At 40.3% G+C, this 22,421-nt stretch overlaps 2 protein-coding genes across 7 annotated transcripts in view; one reads left to right on the top strand and one right to left on the bottom strand.

Annotated features, from left to right (window-relative positions):
• Positions 1–9,855, top strand: part of HPGDS (hematopoietic prostaglandin D synthase) — a 75,438-nt gene extending 65,583 nt beyond the window's left edge. Inside the window, exons 5-6 of the mRNA XM_050944073.1 lie at positions 8,211–8,306; positions 9,264–9,855. Coding sequence (XP_050800030.1) covers positions 8,211–8,306; positions 9,264–9,428 — 261 coding nt within the window. The 3' untranslated portion in view covers positions 9,429–9,855. The remainder of the gene's footprint in view (positions 1–8,210; positions 8,307–9,263) is intronic.
• Positions 9,856–13,291: 3,436 nt separating this feature from the next.
• SMARCAD1 (SWI/SNF-related, matrix-associated actin-dependent regulator of chromatin, subfamily a, containing DEAD/H box 1) overlaps positions 13,292–22,421 on the bottom strand; it is a 68,289-nt gene continuing 59,159 nt past the window's right edge. For 5 of the 6 annotated variants that reach the window (XM_050944008.1, XM_050944009.1, XM_050944011.1 and 2 more), the window contains 9 exons: positions 20,614–20,751; positions 20,165–20,260; positions 18,712–18,829; positions 18,398–18,519; positions 17,011–17,199; positions 16,159–16,277; positions 15,181–15,363; positions 14,409–14,518; positions 13,292–13,859 (listed from right to left, as the gene is read on the bottom strand). In XM_050944008.1, coding sequence (XP_050799965.1) covers positions 13,798–13,859; positions 14,409–14,518; positions 15,181–15,363; positions 16,159–16,277; positions 17,011–17,199; positions 18,398–18,519; positions 18,712–18,829; positions 20,165–20,260; positions 20,614–20,751 — 1,137 coding nt within the window. In that variant the 3' untranslated portion in view covers positions 13,292–13,797. The other variant, XM_050944010.1, reaches the window with a different exon arrangement.

Genomic DNA, 22,421 nt, shown 5'->3' with positions numbered 1-22,421 from the left:
GGGAGGATTTGTAGGACAGAAAAAAAGACGTGACGAAGCAGTTGCCTTTTAAATCTAGGCGTAATGCTCGCTTTCCTGTAATGCTTGGAGATACAACGTCCCTATAATATTTATCACTATTAGGTTACTGATGGGTACTCTCAACACCTTACCAGGATTTTTATCTGGTAATTTCCTCTTTTTAAATCAAAAAGTTAATTTGTGAACACAAAATAGAAAACCAAAGAGAATGTTACCACAGGAAATTTCTAATCATTTGATGATGGGTAGCATCAGCTTTAAGTCATGAGTTTTATTTTCCCATCATTGGCCAGATTCAATATACCGGTCTAGCTGCTATACACTGTGCTGGAACTGGGTCAGTACAATAGTCCAATGGCACTGACTGGTTAAACTGGTTTACAGCTGCTTTTCAATCCCCAGAGCAGTTCAGGACAGACAATGTGTACTGGTGAGCCTCAAGAGGTGGAATGTCCCCAAGTTTCAATGTCTCTGTGCTTTAATAGCTCCCCTGCCCTTCCACTGCTCATCTGGTACTGCAGCCTCAAGCACTGATACCCAGACTAACATGGAGCCAGGGAAACTTTAAGAAGCAGTCACAGCTGGGCCAAATCCTCCACCACTGAGAAGCTCTTGACACAACTCCAGTGTAGCTCATGCCATTGACTCATTACAACCAGAACTGCAGCGTACAAATTAGGGCTTGTTTACACTGGCACTTTACAGCGCTGCAACTTTCGCGCTCAGGGGTGTGAACAAACACCTCCCTGAGCGCAGCAAGTTTCACCACTGTAAAGTGCCAGTGTAGACAGTACACCAGCCTTGGGAGCTACGCCCCGGTGAGTTTTTTTTTTTTTTAAATAGCGCTGGGAGCATGACTACACAAGCCACGCTTAAGTGCTGCCATGGTGCCGCTTTAGCATTGCCAGTGTAGACTAACCCTTAGTTGTAGAGGAAGGGTGATGACTTGAGTTATGTGGTGTCACAATAGCTCTAGTTAAAAATGACCCAAGCTCTTGATATGCCTGTGCTTGTAGTCCAGTAAAGCAGCAATTAGCTACAATTGTTAATAGTTTAATTAAAACTTAATTTCTTGAAATTAAACTAGTAAAAAAATTACTCGTAAATGCTCAGAAAATTCATTCTCGGCTCATGAGAAGTGCTGTAATTTCAGGGGAGGGTTGCACAATATTCTTTGTATGTTAAGAGTTTGAATCCCTCCGGAAAGTGCACAGTGTTGTCAACTCTCATGGTTTTTATCACAAGTCTCATACTTGGGCTTTCCTCAAAGCCCCAGCTGGTGTCCCGTGATTATGCGAGAACAACAGCTTTCAATTTAAAGGAAAAGTTTCAAAGAGCAGTGCTTGAAAACATGAACCCTAAAAAGGCTCAAATCTGAGAAAGCAGAATGCCCTCAATCCCCAAATCCACTCTTTCTAAAAATCAATTGGAGAGAGGGGACTAACATGCTTTTTTAAAACCTTGGGGATGGCACTACTTTTGCTGTAACCCCTGAAGTGACCACTGCCTCCATAATCATCGAGGGACGGTTGCATGATGCTAGCCTACACTGCACCTGTTTTGTGGCTGGAGTTTTTATGCCTCCAGGGCTAGCAGTAGGGTGACCCACACAGAGGGAACATGCTAGCTCCAGGGAGATCAGGTTGCATTACTGCAGTGTATAGAAATATGGTACAATTACCAATGTCATTTCCGCAGCTCCAGTCTGTGGTAGAAATCCTCTTCAAAGGAGTATCTTGGGAACAGCTTTATGCATTTGCAATGAATTTCTACTTCCAGAGAGGAAGGAGACTGGAATTTTGGGGACACAGTACTAACTGAGGCAGATGACATCCATTCACATGTTTTTTCTGGAGCTGTGGGTCAGCCCTATGACCTGTTTAGGATGACTAGATGTCCCAATTTTATGGTCCCAATATTGGAGGCATTTTCTTCTATAGGTGCTTATTACGCCCCACCCCTTGTCCTGATTTTTCACACTTGCTGCCTGGTCACCCTAGCCAGCTGTCAAGCTTATGTCACCAGCACTAAATTCACTTGGAAAAAACAACAAAAAAGAAACATATCAGTGCTTAAGTTGTGGGTGGGTGGAAGTGGGCAGGAGGTGGTGAAACAGGAGAGATTTGAGTGCTAGAATATTGTTTCTTTAGAAACTCATCTGATGAGCCTTCTTCCTTTTAGCCACTGCCTCCCTTCCTCCCTAGTCACCATCCAAACTTTTCTGTTTTGGGTTGGAATGCTGCCACCTTATGGTAGAAAGGAAACCTAGCAATTACTGTAACAAAAAAAGATTTTGAGCTTCCTGGAATGTGAGAGATTTGCAACATTTAAATAATTTACACTGCACGGAATTACATTCATTTTGTGATGCACAAAACCAGGCAGCTTTCAGACACCTGAAAAATGATAGCAGAACAGCGTACCCCTAGGAGAAACTTATTAATGCTATAAGCATGGACGTGTTAGAAAAAGAAAACACACCAGAAACTAAATATGGGCAATATGATGCAGTGAAAGCTGGCTATGAAAGGCCCTGATATACTGCTTTACTTTTTTGAACCTGTTCTTCCACCAGTGCTGATGCTGCATCAGCCTTGCTGAGGATGGTGGGATGGCTTTGGAAGTTAGGAAGAGTGCATGAACACTGCAAAGGATTGAGCATGCTGACTTGTTTCCCACCATCTTCGGAAGAGAAGGCACCTGGTAATCATGGGGCTGGAATGAGCAGATCACTAAGCTCAGGTTCATAAGCAACCAAGTAAAGATGATTTTTAGTGAAGTAGCACAGGGTATTTAGTACATAGCAAACCCGTGAAATTGCTTATAACAGTCCTTATGAATGGCAAACACTGCATAAAAGTAAACCTAACTGGCAGCTTCTAGAACTTGTAAAAAGTCTGCATCAGAGAAAAAGAATTCCAGGAGTGTAACACTATAAGTAATGTTGGACAGGACTCATGTCTTTACTTGCTATGTGAAGTGCCAGGCACACGCAGGGTGCTACACAACAAGAATCAAATAAGAATTATTAAACAACTGAATACAAGTAATAAGGCAAAGCATCAATACTTCAACCCTCTTTGCCAAGGAAATAAGAAAATGCTTAGTAGACTAAACTGCTAACACAAATGATACAGGAAATATCTGGCTCAAGGTAAGTGCTTCTCAAAGTCCAAGTTACCAGCTCTTTTCATATCATACATGTAAGGGAAGGTGATGCACTGACAGCTCTGTTAATGGCCTTGACTGCCAGTGTTATGGCTGCATCTCTCAGGACCTCATGTGCAGGACTCTTTGCTACCTTTGCATTTGAAATTGCAGCCTACTGAGAAGGTTTTAAGAGACATTTCTCATTCCGTTTTGCAAGCTAGAGCAACTGAGCCAGTAACATTACATCGGAATGCTTCTCGACATGAGACCAGCAAGTTAGAAGTCCTCACTGAGTCCTCTGCCTTGACATCAGCACAGCCAGTCAGAGGTGCTAAGCCAGTAACCTCACAATGTTCTGTGTCTTGTCATCTGCTCAGCACGATAGAAAGTGACATCATCTAAGCTTGAACATCTGCTCAGTAGGTGTAGCTACTCAGCCAGTGAACCTCAGAGAAATGCCTTTTGACATCAGACCAAAAAAGTTAAGACGTGCTAAGTGAGAAACCCTCAGAGGCCTGTTCTTCGACATCAGACCAGAAGTAGCTGGTCACATCAGGCGAGCGAAACAGACAAGTTGAGCCATTAACCTCACAAAGTCTGGAAATGCTGAGTTAGTGACCTCAGAGACGTTTGGTACATTGATATCAGCCCAACAAGAGAGGCAATGCCCCAGAAAACTTCAAAAAGCCTCCTTGGTATCTCTACTGCCAAGTAGGAGGTACTTAGCAATCTCCTCACAAAAGTCAGTCCCTCTTGGTATTATTCATAGCAAGGTGAAGGTGCTGAGCCAAATCACAAGCCTCTGAGGTCACTAACAACCCAGAAATCCACATTACTCAACATGCATTGGAGAAAGACATTTAAAGTCAAAAACCATTACGAGGAGCATGTGGGAGCATTGCTGTTCCTCAGATTAAAGCATAGGGAAAGCTCTCCTGTTCCTCCTTGGCTTGGGGGAGCAACAACCAAACATGGAAGCAACTGAGAACCTGAAAGTGAAACAGACTAAGAACAAAAATTCAATTGACTTAGGAGACTATCATTGTGAAAATGGGGAAAAATACAAAAGACCAGCACACATCACTAATAGAAGAAATATGTACAGTTTTCAGTTGACCAGACTAAGATGTTACTATCAGATAATTGTTTATTGAGTTACATCAAATCAAGTTCAGGTAGCAAGTAACTTGAAAGAAATAAAGATTTTTGTTTTGATATTAGATGGGCGACAGGGAATGGATCACTTGATGATGACCTGTTCTGTTCATTCCCTCAGAGGCACCTGGCATTGGCCACTGTTAGAAAACAGGATACTGGGCTAGATGGAGCTGTGGTCTGACCCAGTAAGGCCGTTATGTTATTTAGCCATTTTGGTACAATATTCTGCTTGATGATTTATACATGGTATCTGATACTGTTTGCATTAGAGGAAGAATGGGTGGTTAATCTGGGACTTGGGAGGCTCAATTCCTTGTTCCACTCCTACTGCCCATGTGACATTAAGCCATCCATTTGGTGTCTCTGTCTGTAAGTTTCCCAGATGGGGATACTACTACCTACTAATACTACCTCACAGGGTTGTTGCGAGAATAACCATATAAGGCGACACTATAGCAATGGGGGCCATATAAACACCTAAAATAAGACTTTAAAATCAGTAAAACTAGATGATTGCTGTCACACAGTGGCTGGCCCATGTGAATGAAGTAGGTCCAGTGCCCTTGTGCCAGGGCAGGTGCTCCCGTTTGGCCATTTTAAGGCAGCAAGGCAGCACCTGGGAGCTAGAAAGGTTTAGCAAGAGACTTGGTGAGTCCGTGGATTGAGTCAGTCAGGAGATGAAAGCTTCCAGAAACTAACTGATGAGTTCCAATAAAGAAACAAGACAGCAGCAAGAGCAAAGGGATTTGCTATCTGGCATCCTCAAGACAGACTACTTAAGGTAGAAGGAGCAGAGGAGGGGCTTTCCATTGACATCTTCAGGTTCCAAGAGCTGGACCAGGAGGAATGGTGGCAGAGCTGGAGAAGTGAGGGAGGTTCTAAAGATGATATTCCAACAAAGGCTGTGGGGGTCCTCGCTGGAAAGTGTAGGATTTTAAGGACTACATACATGGGAGGTGACAGACTATGTTTTGGGACTTTTGTTATGAGCTGATTTACACAAAGTTTTGTAATGAACTGGCTCCCAGGAGAAGTAATATTTAAGCAAATGAGCCTGAAGTGGAGCCCTTTGGGTTACCTGAGAGGGGAAACTGAGGCAGACATGCTTGTGCTGTGGCCTGCTGCACGACGGTGCTCCATGGGGGGGTCATTGTATGACAATCACACACTTCTGTAGTCTGAGTACACCCTGCTGTGCATACCAAAATGAATAAGATTCTGCTCATTGACACAGAGAACATTCCCTGCAATGTTGGAATTAAGCAAATGTGGTTTTCAGAAGTTACTGCATTACACACAGAGAAATACCAGCGAGTTGCATGTAAGGCCTTGCTTTGCTTGGCTAAAACACTTTAAACAAAGCAGTAAATCACTCAGACCCCAGTAACATCTTATTTGATATACTAAGCAAGAAGAACTCTAAATATGACAGTCGCATGCTGTCATGGTATAATTCCCCACTCTGAACCTTAGCGTCCAAAATATGGGGTACCAGCATGAATTCCTCTAAGCTCAATTACCAGCTCAGTACTTGTAGCACTGCCACCAACCAGGAATTCCAGTGCCTGGTACACTCTGGTCCCCCCAAAACCTTGCCCGGGGAACCCCAATACCCAGTCCCTCTGGATCTTAACACAAGGAAAGTAAACCCTTTCCCTCACTATTGCCTCTTCCAGGCTTCCCCTCCCTGGGTTACCCTGGAAGATCACTGTGATTCAAACTCCCTGAACCTTAAAACAGAGAGGAAAATTCACCTTCCCCGCTCCTTCTCTCTCCCCTTCCCAGACTCTCCCTGAGAGAGAAAGTAATCCTAACACAGAGAGAAAATTAACCTCTCTCTCTCCCCCTTCCCTCCTTTCTCCCCACCAATTCCCTGGTGAATCCAGACCCCGTCCCCTAGGGTCTCACCAGAATAAAAAAACCAATCAGGTTCTTAAACAAGAAAAGTTTTTAATTAAAGACAGAAAAACAGTAAAAATTATCTTTGCAAATTTAAAATGGAATAGGTACAGGGTCTTTCAGCTATAGACACTGGGAATACCCTCCCAGCCTAAGCATACAAGTAAAAACTAAAATCTTTTCAGCAAAATACCAATTTGAACTCCTCCCAGCCAAATATACATTTGCAAATAAAGAAAACAAACATAAGCCTAACTCACCTTATCACCTAGTACTCACTATTTTGAATCTATAAGAACCTGTATCAGGGAGATTGGAGAGAAACCTGGTTGCGCATCTGGTCACTCTCAGAACCCAGAGAGAACCACCACCAAACACTAACAGCACACACAAAAACTTCCCTCCCTCAAGATTTGAAAGTATCCTGTCCTCTGATTGGTCCTCTGGTCAGGTGACAGCCAGGCTCACTGATCTTGTTAACCCTTTACAGGCAAAAGAGATATGAAGTACTTCTGTCCTATTAACTCTTACTTATCTGTTTATGACACATGCTATGAAACCAGTTAACATACATAATAGTTTACTCTTATTTTTCTTATAGATTCATTGTTCTAAGCAGCAGGAATCACAACTAACTATTCCATGCATGTCTCTAGAACATGCCAAGGTTTTATTATTTTAAACCAGTGATATTCAGACTGAGGCTTGCGAGCTGCAGTGGTTCTTTTACATGTTTCTTGTGGCTCTTTGCAGCAAATGATATTAAAACACTGATTTAATTAGCCAAAGTTATTAGCCAATAAGGATGCTTTTACCATGTTAAGCAATTGTAGCTGATAAAATAATAATACTTGGGCAGTCATTTTGCTGTGAGACCACCACACACACACACACACACACAGAGGGGTCTTTTGGGTAATGTTTGCTAATTTGGCTCCTGAACCATTGAATTCTGAGTATCACTGTTTTAAACAGTACCAGTATGAGCAATGAAAACTGTTAGAGGCTACTATATAAGGAGTGAATGAAAATATTAGTTCGGGGGCAGGGTAGAACAAATAAGAGGGAACATGAGACATAAAATGATTGGTATGAGGAAGGTTTATCTAGGAAATTGTAGGTCCCATTACCATGTTATGTAAATATCCAATTAAGCTTGTTTTTAAATGATAAAGGAAACTTATTTTTACCCAACACATCATTAGCCTGTAGGACATTGTACACAAGATATCATAACATAGCATTAAGCTCAAGAGCTTAGTAGGGGTAAAGAAAAAGATTAGACTTTTATGAGACTATCCACTAGTATATTAGCATAACATTAAAAATGGAAATAAACCTGCATGCTTCGGGTAATAAATCAACTGTTAGCAGGAAGAAAACTTCACTTACAAGCAGGTTATTTCAAAAATCGTCCATTGCAGAGTTTCTTGTGCCTTCTTCTGCAGCAGCTGGTGTTGGCCAAAGGCAGAGGCAGATGACTAGACTAGCTGAAACAGCGGCTCAGCCTGTCTAGCTTGCTGATCCGTCGTCAAAGGATAAGCTTCTGTGATATCACCGAGTTGTTGGTTTGATGTCATGGTGCAGGTCTTGGAAGTCACTGGAGGGTTCACACCCCTTCTCTAGGTGTCTGGTGTCAAGACAGGACTCACTGAGGCTAGTTACGCTCATTGGTCTGATGCTAAAGAACAGGACATTGTGCACAAATGCGCTTTTCAACATCAATATATCAGACAGCACATCAGTTAGCTTTAATGAATACTGCAATACCTGCTTGCATGCTCAAATAAAGGTACAATTATTCAATCATTTTACCAGTAAATATTTTTCAGGCCACATTCATCAAAACAAATGATTCCATTGTAACCAAGTTTTCCAAGCCCATATTTACGCTATATTTTTTGTTTCATCAACAGTGCACTCTCTTGAGTGAGAAGAATCAGATTTGACCACCCTCTCCACTTACATGTGCTTTTTTGCAGCAACAGACATTTAATGACCTCCTCACTAATACAGCTCCTGGACTACTACGAGATTTGGATCATTTCTTAGGGGATAAGTGGCTGGTTGGGAAATCTGTGAGTATCTTTTTTCCTCTTCCAAATCCAGTTGTCAATGGAGCAGAGTAACTGGATGAAGTTAAACAATTTCACCTTCACAGTCAGAGACCTGAGAAACATCCTTTGTTGTCTGTTAGTTTTAATACTTTGCTTCCTAACACACTTTCAGGCTCCGATTACACTCACTATTTCAAGCCCACAGGCCTGGATTCATGTTTGCTGAACCAGTTCTGAGCTAGACCATTTTAAACACTGCTGGTCAGTGTGGATGGAGCTAAACTATGTTTGAACTGAATTAGAAATAATTGTTCCAGCCTTTGCTTAAAAGTCTCAGGGTTCGACATTGGACGTTTCAAAAGTCAATTTGCATAGACTGATCCTGTCCATACTGCTGACCAAAGCCATATTTAAACTGAATATGAACTGAACTAGCTTACAACCACATTTTAAAATCAATTCAGCAAACATGATTTCTAAATAGTTCAGGCTAAGACCCCTGTCTACACCTAAATCGAGTCAGTGGATCAAGTTACATGTTTAAAATTGATAACATGGATAGGATCTAAACATATCACCTTATGCTCAAAGCAATTGATTGTAACCTCATCAGGGGATAACTTCTGTAATTGTAGCTTGAAGGTAACTACTCACACTTGGTAAGGTAACTCACATCTTTTCATGTATTTATATCTGCTCCTGTATTTTTCACTCCATGCATCTAAAGTGGGTTCTAACCCACGAAAGCTTATGTCCAAATAAATTTGTTAGTCTCTAAGGTGCCACAAGGACTCCTTGTTGTTTTTATTTAAACATGATATAGCTGGCTAACATAGATGGGCCCAAACCAAATTTAAAGTGTGGTTCTCTATCCTCATTTTGGATTCAGTATAGACCAAGTCTTTGATGTTAATAGTTCTGCTGTTTGATTGTATATACTAATTGAGTAAATTTGTTTCACTCTTTCATTTTCACCAGGTAACCTGGGCTGATTTCTACTGGGATGTGTGCAGTACAACACTTCTGTTCCTTAAGCCTGGCCTGGCAGACAACTACCCTAAACTTTTGGCTCTGAAACAGAGAGTACAAGCACTTCCTGCTATTGCAGCCTGGATTCAGCAAAGACCAAAGACTACACTGTAGATCATCTTTTCTGGTTTTGAAGAACATGTTTGTGTGTATTTTTTAACATAACCCCAGCACCTCTAATTTCTTCTAAAGTTACTAATTTACAAAAATTAAGACACCTCAATGCCCAATTTGATCCAATCTATTACACCTGCTCGGAAAACATCAGTGGACAGATTAAATTCTTCCTCTTCTCTGTTTCTCACTAGGTTTCAGGGGTAAAGAAAACAGTTGTCAATGGGGAACAAGTTTCCAAGAACTTGGCCTTTATTTTTATGCATGTGTAATGTTGCAAGATGAAAATTAAATTAAACACTGTTATAATTGACTATAAAATGGACTAAAAATACACCAGACTGATTTTTTTCCTCTGTGACTATAGCATGGAGATTTATACTAAGAATGCATTTCAATAAATGTTTAAGCATGCAATGATTATTTACTATATATCTCAGTGACTGATTATTGCTTTTCTACAGTGAAAAGCACACGAACAACAATTTAACTCTGTTTATGAAAAATGAATGGAAAAGTGGACATGGTAGACTGGGAATGCTATGGTGAATTTGGACACTACCAGCACTTTACATCACTCCGTCCATGTTCAGAGATTTAAAATACATCAATTCTGAAACTGATCAGTCCAACTCTGCTTTCACTGCACTTTCCAGAGAAACATGTTGGGGAGGGAGAAGAGACAATGAGGAAAGTTTCAGGGACAGAAATTGTCTTGACAGTACTATTACACATCTTTATGACTGACTATATCAATGTGAGACGGAGGAAAGGGAAGGGACACAGGGCAAAACAGACCATCAGTGTGGGTGGAGAAAACTGCAGGAACCCAGATCCCTGGGGGTTCTGTTGAAATGTGTTGTGTGTGTAGGTAACATTGGTTACTCTTTGAAAGGCCACCAACTTTACCTCTCTGCTCCCCTAGATGAAACTCGCATACAATGCTGCAAGTGGAAGCAGCAGTAGCCAAGATTTTGTTGAGCACTCGATGGCACCAACAGACACCTCTCACCCCAAGGGTACACCATGTACCTATCTAATGAGTGGGGGAAGTGGAGCTATAAAAGGAAGGGCAAGGCAGGGAGTAGAGAGAAGAGCCAGCAAAAGCAAAGAAAAAAATAAGTGAAACAAGTTCGAGAGAGAGACAAGGAAAAGGATAGAAAAGCTGAAGTAAGAAGAACAGATACAATAAGATGGCAGCAATCAGTGTGAAGAAGGGGGCACATCCATTTATCAGTGCAACCCAAGATGGGGCTCCAACAGAAGTTGTGAAACTGATATGCACAATGCCTTTTACTTGGCATTTGACAAAGAGGAGTTATATACTCATTCTACCCATGTGGAAACTGAGATAACTTAAATTACTTACCTGCAGTTACACTATTTGGCAGAGTGGAGAACAGAATACATACCTTGTGACATTCAATCCCCTGCTCTAACCCTACACTCGCAATTTGTTCTCACTATCCCCAATTAGTTATCTTCAGAAAAGTTGAGGACCAATTATTTCTCTCTGTTCTCCCATCTTTCTGCCAGTTTAATATTGCAGGCCACAGAATCCATAGAATAACCATTCACTAACTTCACCGTATTGAACAAAAAACAGATGCAACAAAAACTACAATTTTGAGCCTGCCTAAAGCAGTCTGACTCAGTAGGCAGTAAACTGAAGAGATAAGTAAAGACAAGCATGAATGAAAGCCTTATTTCTCCTACATATCAGTGGTGCCACAGCTGAACTAAAGCTGAATTCTCCTTCAGAGCTAAATCTTTCCTCAGCACTTGTTACTATTCATTTTGGAATCTGGTAAATTAGGTTAAAATAACTACCTTGGAACTGTCCTAGAGATTCCTTAATCTAGTTTGTGCTTTAGATGACTACAGACTGGAGAGCCAGTTCCTTCAGAGAAAGCCTCATTTGTACTACTTCTGTACTCCCACTCTAGTCTTCTCCTGGAAAACGTGAAGCTCAGTTTTTTCTGTCAGTGGCAGGTTGTGTTCTCTTGTTTAATTCCAGGACTAAAGAAAAGACACAGTAGGTGTGACAGAGCAGGGCAGGGCAACCTTATTGCAGGCAAGGAACAAGCCATACACCTACTTCAGTTTCCTCTTCAGCCACCCACACAAAGGAATATTGTCTCTATTAGTAGCAAACCACAGATTCAAACCCTTTTAGTCATATAAAGAACCACAGTCCACAGATCTCTTGCAGTAAACACAAACACATCAAAAAACTGACATAACAATTCCTCTCAAACCCACAAAGTAAAACAAGGTTGTAACAGAGCAGTTCTTTAATACCATTAGGAGGTCACTATCCCTGGTCACCAACCTGAGAGTCATGAACTACTCTGTCACAGTTACTTAATCCCTTTTCCAGGGCCTCTCTCTCCAGGTCTCCTATCCAAGAGTTCCAAGAATCACTTTTCTCCCTCAAGTTTTTTCCCATAGCTTCAAGTCAGCTTTCCTGCAAGAAGCTCCCTACAAAATTTAATTCCCCCAGGCCTCCCTTGCTTAGGGGAACCTTCCTCCTGGGCTCCTCTTGCAGCCCACCACTCCAGGTCATCTGCCAAAGGGCTCCCTGTAGTGTTACACTTTCCAGACCTCCTTGCCTGTGAGTCCTACTCCTGCTCCCCAGAACATCCCTCTGAAGTCAACCCTTACTTCTGGGGCCAGCTTTACACTGACCATGCTGGTTCTTCTTCTCATTCCTATGGGCCACTGCACCAATTTGGCAGGGTTCTCCAGCTCTAATCTGTCCTTCAGCCATTTCCTCTGAACTTATCACCAGCAGCTCACAGTTACTGCTCTCCTTGAGCTTTCCTGCAGCTCTTTCCCTCAGGCAATTCTCTGCTGCTCTTTGTCTGGCCTCTGTTCATGCCTCTCATCTGCTCTTTACTGCCTTCTCCCAGGTGCCTTCACTTAAGTCCAACTGGGAGGCAGCTGATGAGTCTCAGGTGCACTGCATCCCCCTTCCTCAGGCAACTACCCATGTACATACCCAGGAGGTCAGATGGGATTAGTACTTGGGTGGCTAGCCCAAACCACTGTTCATGCAGCTGCAGTTAAATGGCTGTTTTTAGCATTCTACTTTGAGCAGAGGTTATCATGAGTATGTCTCACCTGAACTAGGAATCTCACCTCTCAGCTGCTGTGCAGACATACCCTTATAGACTAGCTAATGAACTAGAGTAATTATAAGAAAGGACTAGAAATTAAGAGAGAGTTTTGATCAAAATGCTAGAAGTTTCCCTAGACATGGAGAGGTCAGTGGAGGTGAAGTCCAGCCCCAACTGCAGCAAGGAAGCAAGTGAGGTGGTTGGGGCTGCATAACATTTTCACAACCTCCTCCGAAGAGCACTGTTTTCCAGAGGCTTCCCAAAGTTTAGTGTCATCTTAGATGCCACTTTAAAGAAAGAACCTTATGCTTGTAATCCTGTTAGGATTCCTCTCTTTTCCTTACCTTGGTTATTGATCTCATTTGTGCTCTGTTTATAATTAAATCTTTGCCTTATGTGCTTCATTTTACACACTGAGTTGTCCCACTGAAATCATCAGAACTACCCAGTACTCTCAGTGCATAAACTCTTTATAGGATCATGGCCTTTTGCTGAAGTTCTATAGGGCAGGAACTCAATCTTTACATCCACGTTTCTAAGCACAGTTCTATAGGGCAGGAACTCAATCTTTACATCCACATTTCTAAGCACAGTTCTTAGTGCAGTACAAATGAAATATTACCAATATTTGATTAAGCAAGGAGCAATTAGAGTAGAATATCTGAAACAGTTTGAAAGCTGCTTCTCTTTATTTTGTTCCTACTGGTAAAGTAGAACATTGTTTCAAAGAAAAAAAGACCCTGGTCATCTAGACAATTTTATTTGAACAAGTTGATACAAAAACAGTACGGTACTTCAAATGAACAAAAACAAGCATAAACAGACATGAGCATTGTCAAATAAGGCACATGTAAAAAAAAATCTACACACATTATCCAGTGAAACAGACAGTTCTTATATATATTTGGGAGGTAGAAATAATTACAAAAATACTGACAAATCTTAAGCATTAGCAGATCTGGTAAAGTCATCACTAACTAGGTCCCCATTTTTAAAACTGCTTTGTAAAATATGGATTATTCAACATTTTATGCACTACATGTGTGTGTGGCATTTACACATTTTGTTTTCAAGCATCTGGAATTCTATCAGTGTTAAAAATCTTCAGTATCATGAGAAATACAGTAAAGGAATTACAAAAAGTTATAAATGTTCATAAAACTTATGGTCACCAGTAATGTAAAAGTCCATGGGTGTACCACATTGTCTTTTTCCTCACCAATAAAATCCACAACTATTTTATTTACATTTTACAGACCTAATGAAGCTTTTAATAATGTGGCTATATCTGCTGGAATGGTCCCTTCTTCTCCTGCAGAATAAAAGCAAAGCATTAGTGCTGCATTAATGAAAACATTTCACATGAATAAACCCTGTTCCTCCAAGCAGTAAGGCTCTGTCTAGTTTTACACTTCAACAAGAAGTCCCTCCCCCTTGACTTGACTGTAGCTCTTTCAATGTGTAGAACACCACTGGGATTATCAACTGTCATCATCCATCATGCCCAGAGTATTCCAAGGCAAACAACCCCTGCATTTGTGATATTCCAGTACTGAGTTTTGGGGCAGCTTCAAGTGAAATAAAAATGAAGATTTTTATTGAATTAACTGGGAAAGCGAATATAACCAGTACAGTAAATCTGGTGGTATTTTTAATATTAATTTCTATCTTACATAAGTGCATTGCAGAAGTTAAGAGAAAGATAGGTGACAACGAAACAGGGGACACGAGAAGCAGTCTGGATTTTCAACACCAAGGACTAAAACTGCACTTTAAGGAGAAGTAGCAAAAATTTATTTAGTTCTATATAGAGGACAGCTATGAAGTATGACATTAACTAATATGAGTAATAAAGACTTACCTAAATCTACTGCAGTCATATCTTGCTCTAGCTTCAACTTCTGCTGACTGATTTTGAGCATAGACTCCTCAATAGTCCCTTTACTGATGAGCTTTATGACTTGTACTTCTCTAAAACCCACAGAAAAGAGGATTAAGTCTATTATATCATTATTGTGAATCAAGAATTACTTGTTCCTTTCCACAGTTTGGAGCTATTTAGCCTGATACCTCCCAGAAAGTTGTCATGCCTACCCAAAGCCTGCCAAAATCCTACTCTCTCAAATTAGTGCAATCACTTCTTCACTTCACTGCACGGCTTCTTTTCCCATTTCCAAGGGACAGGAGGTGCTCGTGATTCCTTGCACTCCTTTCAGTCAATGGCACAAATTCATAGGTCTTTGATTTCCCGTCCTTTTCTCTTCCAACTTCTCTGACAGTCATTCCATCATATCCTCAGTCTTTCATGGTCTATCTTGCAGTCGTCTTCTTCCCATACTTTCTTTGCTGATTGCTCTTCTCCCATTCTTATAATGTACAACCCACCTCAAACATGCATTCTCCAGCTTATCGAAGTCCCAATTCATCTTCCCCCTAATTTCTTCCATGTGCACTCTGTCTACTCTCTGCTTGCCTGCCATTCTCCTCAGCATGTTATTTTCAACTACCTGTATCTTTTCTTCTTCCATCTCCCTAACATCCACCATGTCCAAACTATAGAGCAGGCAGGGACAAACACACGCTGCACACACTTCTTTCAGTTTGCTAGTGTAATATTAATAAAAAAAACTTACCTGGTCTGACCTACTCTATGGCATCGATCTTCTGCTTGCTTGTCATTGTAAGGGTTGCAGTCAATGTCATGAAGAATGACAACATTTGCTGAAGTCAAATTTATTCCTAGGCCACCAGCTTTGGTCGAAAGCAGGAATACAAAAATACCCATATCTGTATTGAATTCATCTATCAGATGTATCCTACAAAATGAAAGCACACACAAATCATGCTTTGTGAAAAACAATTCTGTTAATTACAATAGCTGTTTTCCAGATAGAGGAATGAGGGGAAAAAATCAATATGTAAACAAAGCAATCAGGATGAAGAGATATCCTTTTAGTTCCACTTTTTTAATATAAATATGCTATTCCCAAGTGCCTCACATCCTAATCACTATCAGATGGCTAAAGAAGCTCTTAAGGAGCAGAAGACTGAGTCAAGAGAGGTTAGTGGCCTTCCAAACCAGCTCAGAAAGGGCACTTTACAAATAGAAGGTGACAGAAGAAAAAATAGAAAATATTGTGGAAGAAGCCAAGGAGGGCATTGACTGGCATCTGTGGGAGAGTGGAGAGGACAATGCTTAAAGAAACCAAGGGTAGATAGGAAAGAGGAGAATATCAGGGGACCAGATGGTGAAGACAAGAAACTTGAATTTGATTTAGTGGAGAAACGAGAGCCAGTGGAGGGATAGAGAGGTCTACACTCAAAGGCTAAGTCGACCGAGCTGTGTCACTCAGGGGTGTGAAAAATCAACATCCCTGAGCGACCTAGTTAAACTAATCCCCCCATGTAGACAGCGATAGGCTGACAGAACAATTTTTCCATCTATCTAGCTACCACTTCTTAAGGAGAAGGTGGATTAACTACATGATGGGAGAGAACCCCTCCCATTGCTGTAGTGAGTGTCTACACCTGAAATTCTCAACTTTGTGGAAAAAACAACTGCACATGTGCATTAACTTACTCGCACCTCCTGCAAACAAAGTTTCACTTACCTTTCAGAAATCTGTGTCTTTCCATCCAGCCTAATATATCGGTGCTGTTGCTGTTTTAGGAGAACTTCTAAAATGTCCAGCATCATAGTAAACTGGCTAAACAATACAACTCTATCACCCTGGGGAAGGAGGAAAAGAAGTCAGTTAGGGAAGACATTAATTACATAAATGTTTTATTAGAAAATCACTTCCTTGCACTATACATTTGGGACTAAATTTTCCAACCTCGATGCCTGTATCAGCCACAAAAATCCATATTTAGGCACTTAAATAAAACTGTTCTATTTTCAATAACAAGTGGGGTGTTCAGTATGCCAGAATAGCAGAATAGCAAATATGTCTACCCAGGCTATGAATTACACCATCCAGTTGCTGTTGAGACATACCTTAAGAGGCTATGATAGTGTTCCAGGATGAATATTCTGATTATTGGAGGAAACAGGGGAAAATATTTAGTTTTCCCTAAGCTTTAAATATTGTTTTTGCACAGTTTTACATACACTATAATATCTAATCCCATTTATTAGTACAAAAAGTAAAAAACAGCTTTTTCAGAAAAGCAGTATGACTCATTACTGTTAGCACTGAACGTTGAGCAACCTTAAAAACACCCTTGAACACTTTTGCAGGGCTGCAATTTCCCCTATTCAATCAACTGCATGTGTGACACAGAACAGCAGTACAGTCCTATCAAATATGTGCTACAAAGTCATAAGCTATCCTATAGTATTCCATAGAAAAATCAAGTTAGCATGTAAAAGCTGCCTGTTAATAGGGATTCAGTACATCAGTGGTAAACAAAGTTGTGAAAAGCAGAAGACATTTAAATTAGAATATTCTTTTAAGGCAAACCTTTTCTTTAAGGTCAGAGAGGATGCGCTCAAGTGTTCTAAATTTTCCAGAATCCAAAACTGTATCCATCTCTAACTTAAAGTCACTGACACTGGCATACTGTTTACAAAGCAAATGCAGCTCAAAATCTGTCATCACAGACATATCTTCGAAGATGAGGTCAGGATTGGCATCACAATGCGTGGGTTCCTACAAGTAAAAAAGGTAACAAAATGAATATAATGTATTCCACTGTAGGCATATTTATAATTACCTTAAAGAGTCAGTAAGATTATGCACTACAGTTGCATTCAATATTTTTGCAGAGAACAGAAGCACCAGAAACCAGGCCTGTGCACACACTAATTTGGTTCACAGGGGTCTAAGGCAAAATTAACTCTTCAAGTTCTGTTTATAGGAGATGGTGGAGGACTGACGTCTGTCATCTGGGATAAGATTCTATATAAACTTGAATTACGAAGTACTACTGGGAATACCTTTTACTTCACTAGCCACCAACCACACACCCTCAAACCCTGGGACCTTTTATCCCTATGTCAGGCCTTTTCCCTTGAAGAAATACTCCTTTATGGGGAATCCAATCCTTGGATGAATGATAGAAAACACAGGAAGCCCTTCCCAGGTTGTAGTGCAGGTAGAGGGATGTCATACCTGGGCAGAAAGAGGAAGGGAAAAGAGCCATATCTATAAAGTGGGAAGGGAAGATTGCGGGGAAAAAAAGGGGGGTGGGGAACTGCTTCATCTTCCCCCTGGAATCGTGTACACACACACACACACACACACACACACACACACACACACACACCCCCCATTAGGCTCCAGGTGCAGCTGACATGTGCACATTCAAATCTGGTTACATTTATACTTTTATTAAGTTGCCTATTATATTTTCAGATTGGCTCTTAACTTTCTTGTTTTAGAAAGAGACCTAATCCAAAACACAGTGCGAATTAATCAAAGCCAAATTAGGAAAAGGATAGTTCACGTATATATGCTCTCCCCACTTCGGTTCTCTACAGCCCACATTTGGTGAACTTCAGGAAATGCTGGCAGACCCAACTGTTCTTCCAAGCTTTTTATGTAATAAGGAGAAGAGTCAATTGAGAAAATTAGGGGGCTGACGAAAAGTGGTCTAATGTAGGACCAGAAATGTCTTCTCCTAAGCAAGTCTTCTTACAGCTGATCTGGAAGTTTATTTTCAAATTTTAAAATGTCTGCAGTGCAATCTGGGCATTGGATAAATGCAACTGGAAAAATCTAAAGAAATAAAAGTTTTACAAATAAGTACTTCTGATCAAGTGATTGGCACCCAAACATTTTTATTCAAGATCCTGAAAAGAAGAATTTAGAGAAGTTACAGTATATTTGTGAATCCTATGGAGATTACCTTGAGCATAAGCATTGACATCATCTTCAGTTTATCAGCTGTGTAATACTGGCGGTGTAAGAGAGGATGATTTGCCATTTTTCTCAGCTGCATCATGACATTGCCCATTTCTGAGTTTTTTTCTATGGCCAAAAAAAATATTGCCATCATTTCCACATATTTGATTTAATGAAACAAATAAAAAAAAAATCATTTAATCTATGCAATTATGACCTGAGTTTTCTAAAACTATTAAGTATTTGATGTTCCCACAAATCAAAAGATTTGTACAATTTAAGGGACAGTTTGGGAAAAACAATCAGACCCTCACATACCCTGGCTGTCAATAGATTTCTTTAGTTTGTTGAAGAGGTCATAGTACAGCTGTTCCTGTTTCTCTGACATATCACACAACTCAATAAGATCTTTTTTGGGGGGTAGTTGTTTAAGGACCTGAGGAGACAAGATAAAAATTTCAAGTGAATAACGATTACTCTGAATGGTTTGAAACTGTGTATTGCCCACAAGGTGAACTGCAACAATGTGTATTTAAGAGCAACTCTTTAGGGGTCTGATCCACAGACCATTAAGTGTTTTCACTGACCATAATGGACTTCGAATCACGTCCTAAGAAGTGACGTCGATAGACTTCAAAGTTGAAGAAATATTTTAAAAAATATTTGAAAAGTATTTTCGTCCTTATCAGATAAATCTCTGCTTAGGGTTCATTGATTAACTAGTAACAGATGACACTAAGCAGTGAAGGGGACACATTAACAAAACAGGGAAAGAAGAAATGTCAGCAAGATTAAGATCAAATTTCTCCACATTAGAATGCTAATGCTGTTAAAATTTGTTCAATTCTTACATGCAGGCAATCCTAGATGGAAGGGGCCAGTGACAAGCTACTTCTACCAGGGACAGAATCAAGCACTCTAATGATCTTTGAGTTCTTAAACAGAACAAAAAAGGCTTTGAGGACCCCAAGATACTTCAAACCCACAGTTGCAGCTATATCATATATATGCAGTTAACCATTTAAATAAAATGATGTTACTGTAAAGCAGAATAGCACTTTGTGATAAATGAGGCCACTCATTTGTTGGCTACAGCTTAACAGTACAGCAAATCTCAGAGATGCCATCGGGACAATCACTTACAATGCTGTAAACAGAAAGAGGCAAGAAACAAATAAGCACCAGAAACAGTATTGGAAAAAAGTAAAGTTCTATGAGAAATAGAAGAGTGACTCATGGAAGAAGAGAAGTAGCTGAAGCCTCATTTTTTTGGGGTGGGATGGTTGGGAAAGAGTTGTAGACTTCTGGTGATAAAGAGAAGTGGACTGATTGGGTCTAAGGTACAGGACGGAGGTTCAAGAAAATGGCACCCAAACCTTAGAGAAGGTTCGTGCATATACTATAAGAATTTTCAATATCTTCACTGCTATTAAGTTTCCTAAAATTAAGTTATTGTGTTACCTTTTAAAAGAGTTCTCAATGTTTTACACTACAAAAATAAAATTATTTCATATTCATTGAGGGAGACTAGTCGGGTGAGGTAATATTTTTTATTGGAACATCTTCTGTTCATGGAGGGGATAAGCTTTCAAGCTTCACAGAGGGACCTGACGAAAAGCCCTGTGAAGCTCGAAAGTTTGTCCTCTTCATCAACAAAAGCTGGTCCAATAAAAGATATCACCTCACCCACCTTGTCTTCCATAGCCTGGGACCAACACGGCTCCACCACCACTTGATATTCATTAGCATAGCTGTAAGTTAACAGATTTACCTCATCCTTTACTCTTCTCAAGATAAATGGCTTTATAATCTGCTTCGCATGAGCGATCCTCTCCTTTTCATATACACTGTGCTCTTCAGCAGCTTTCTAAGAAAAATATTAGAAAAACTTCAAAGTTTTGTAATGTGAAAATTCTCAACTCTGTTAATGCCATTATCATTACTTAATTTGCATGCCCTAACCTGAGACACAATCGCCCAGGAGCCAGAGAAGGGAAAAAAGTGCCCTCCTTTGGTCTCATGTAACCAAAAATTACAAGAGTTTTGGGACACCGAGCTACAACACAATTTCACCCATTTGGTTTAGTTTGTACAGATGTGATGTTATCAAGGGTGTAACAAGTTCCCAAAACAGGTTCATAACTAAACCAAACCGTGTAAAAGAGGAGTATTACAGCAATGAAAATATGATTTTGAAATAAAAGTATTTTTACTGCTTACTGTTTTTGAAGAGAACATCCTCCGGATTTCACTGGTGCTACCACTGAACATATGTGGCATGACAAAATTCAATAGAGACATTAACTCCAACAGGTTATTTTGAACTGGAGTGCCTGTTAGCAGCAGACGATTCTTTGCCTATTCGGTCAATATGAAAGAAGTCACAAAAATAACATGAAATGAATACCAGGGTGTCATAACCTTCCTACTCAGATCTGAACCTTAGAGTTCAGAACATGAGAAGCTAGCATGAAACCTCCAAACTTAAGTACCAGCTTGGATCTGATATCGCTGCCACCAGCCAGAAAAATTCCAGTGTCTGGTTCTCTCTGGTCTCCCCAAAACCTTCCCTGGGGAACCCTCAAGACTCAGATGCCCTGAGTCTCACCACAAAGGGAAATAACCCACTTCCCTTCTCCCTCTTCCCCTCCAGGTGTTCCCTCCCTGGGTTCCTGGAGAGATATACAGATTCAAGCTCCGTGAATCTAAACAAAGGGATTCCACTCTCTTTACCTCCTCCCAGATTTCCCCACCCTGGGTAGTCTGGGAGATTCCCTGCTTCAAGTCCTTGAAACACAAGTACCGAGAGATCTAATCTCTCTCCCCCCTCACCCAGAGGGTATGCAAAGTCAGGCTTAGTAAATTTAACACAAAGCGATGTTCCCCCTCTCTTCACTCAAAAAACACTCAAACAGGTCTTAAAAAGAAAGCTTTCTATAAAAAGAAAGAAAAAGGACATAAAACGGTCTCTGTATCAAGGTGACAATATACAGGGTCAATTGCTTAACAGAAAAAATGAACAAACAGCCTTATCCAAAAAGAATACAATTTAACACATTCCAGCAACTACATACATGTAAATACATAAAAAACAATATAAACCTATTGTCTTAGTATCCTTGTACTTACAACTTGGAAACAGAAGATTAGAAAGCCTGGAGATAGAAAGATCACTCTCAGAGCCGAGAGGGTCACCGAACCAAGACAAAGAACAAAGAACTCACACCCAAAACTTCCCTCCACCCAGATTTGAAAAAGTCTTGTTTCCTGATTGGTCCTCTGGTCAGCTGTTTGGTTCCCTTTGTTAACCCTTTACAGGTAAAAGAACATTAACCCTTAGCTATCTGTTTATGACACAGAGGAATGAACATTTTCCTTCTAAAGAATAGCTTAGGCAAATTTTGTGCTGAAAAAGTCACAGAAAACAGGAATTTAGCATTCAGTTCTATTCCTTTTTTCAACCATATATTTCATCCCACAGTATGCATCAAATGGACTAGTTTCCAGTGATGTTCGTTTAGTAACAAAATAAGCAGAGCATGCCATGTGGAAATTTTCACCATGGCCCAACCTAATAACATGCCTCAAGTTTTCTGAATCTTTCTTACAGCCACATTTTGCTTCTTCTGCAAGAAATGCTGGGTCGACTGGAACTTTTGGAAGAGTTAAGTTGGAAATTTACCTCATGAGATTTGCTGTATACCTTACTTCTTCTAAAGTCAAGTTGAAAAGTGATTCCTGAAATCCTCATGTTTGTTCCTCCCCCAACTTTAGACCATGGCATGTTTTCAAATAGGTTAACAAACAGCTCATCAGCATAATTATTGTCTCTCTTTAGAGCTGCACACACATACCTCTTACAACTCTTAATTTGTATGATTTATATTAACCAGAGTAGTAAACCCTTCATATACACTCAAGTACCCTATCATTTTGGTACAATCTCTTTTCTATAGTTTGAAAACTACTTACAGGTGGTTACTGCATCTTAAGACAATTTATTTTTCAGTGTAATACTTTGAGATCAA

This window comes from Gopherus flavomarginatus, chromosome 3, assembly GCF_025201925.1.
Source record: "Gopherus flavomarginatus isolate rGopFla2 chromosome 3, rGopFla2.mat.asm, whole genome shotgun sequence".
Lineage (NCBI taxonomy): Eukaryota > Metazoa > Chordata > Testudines > Testudinidae > Gopherus > Gopherus flavomarginatus.
The sequence above is the reverse complement of the archived record's forward strand: the minus strand, read 5'-3'. Positions and strand labels throughout refer to the sequence as shown.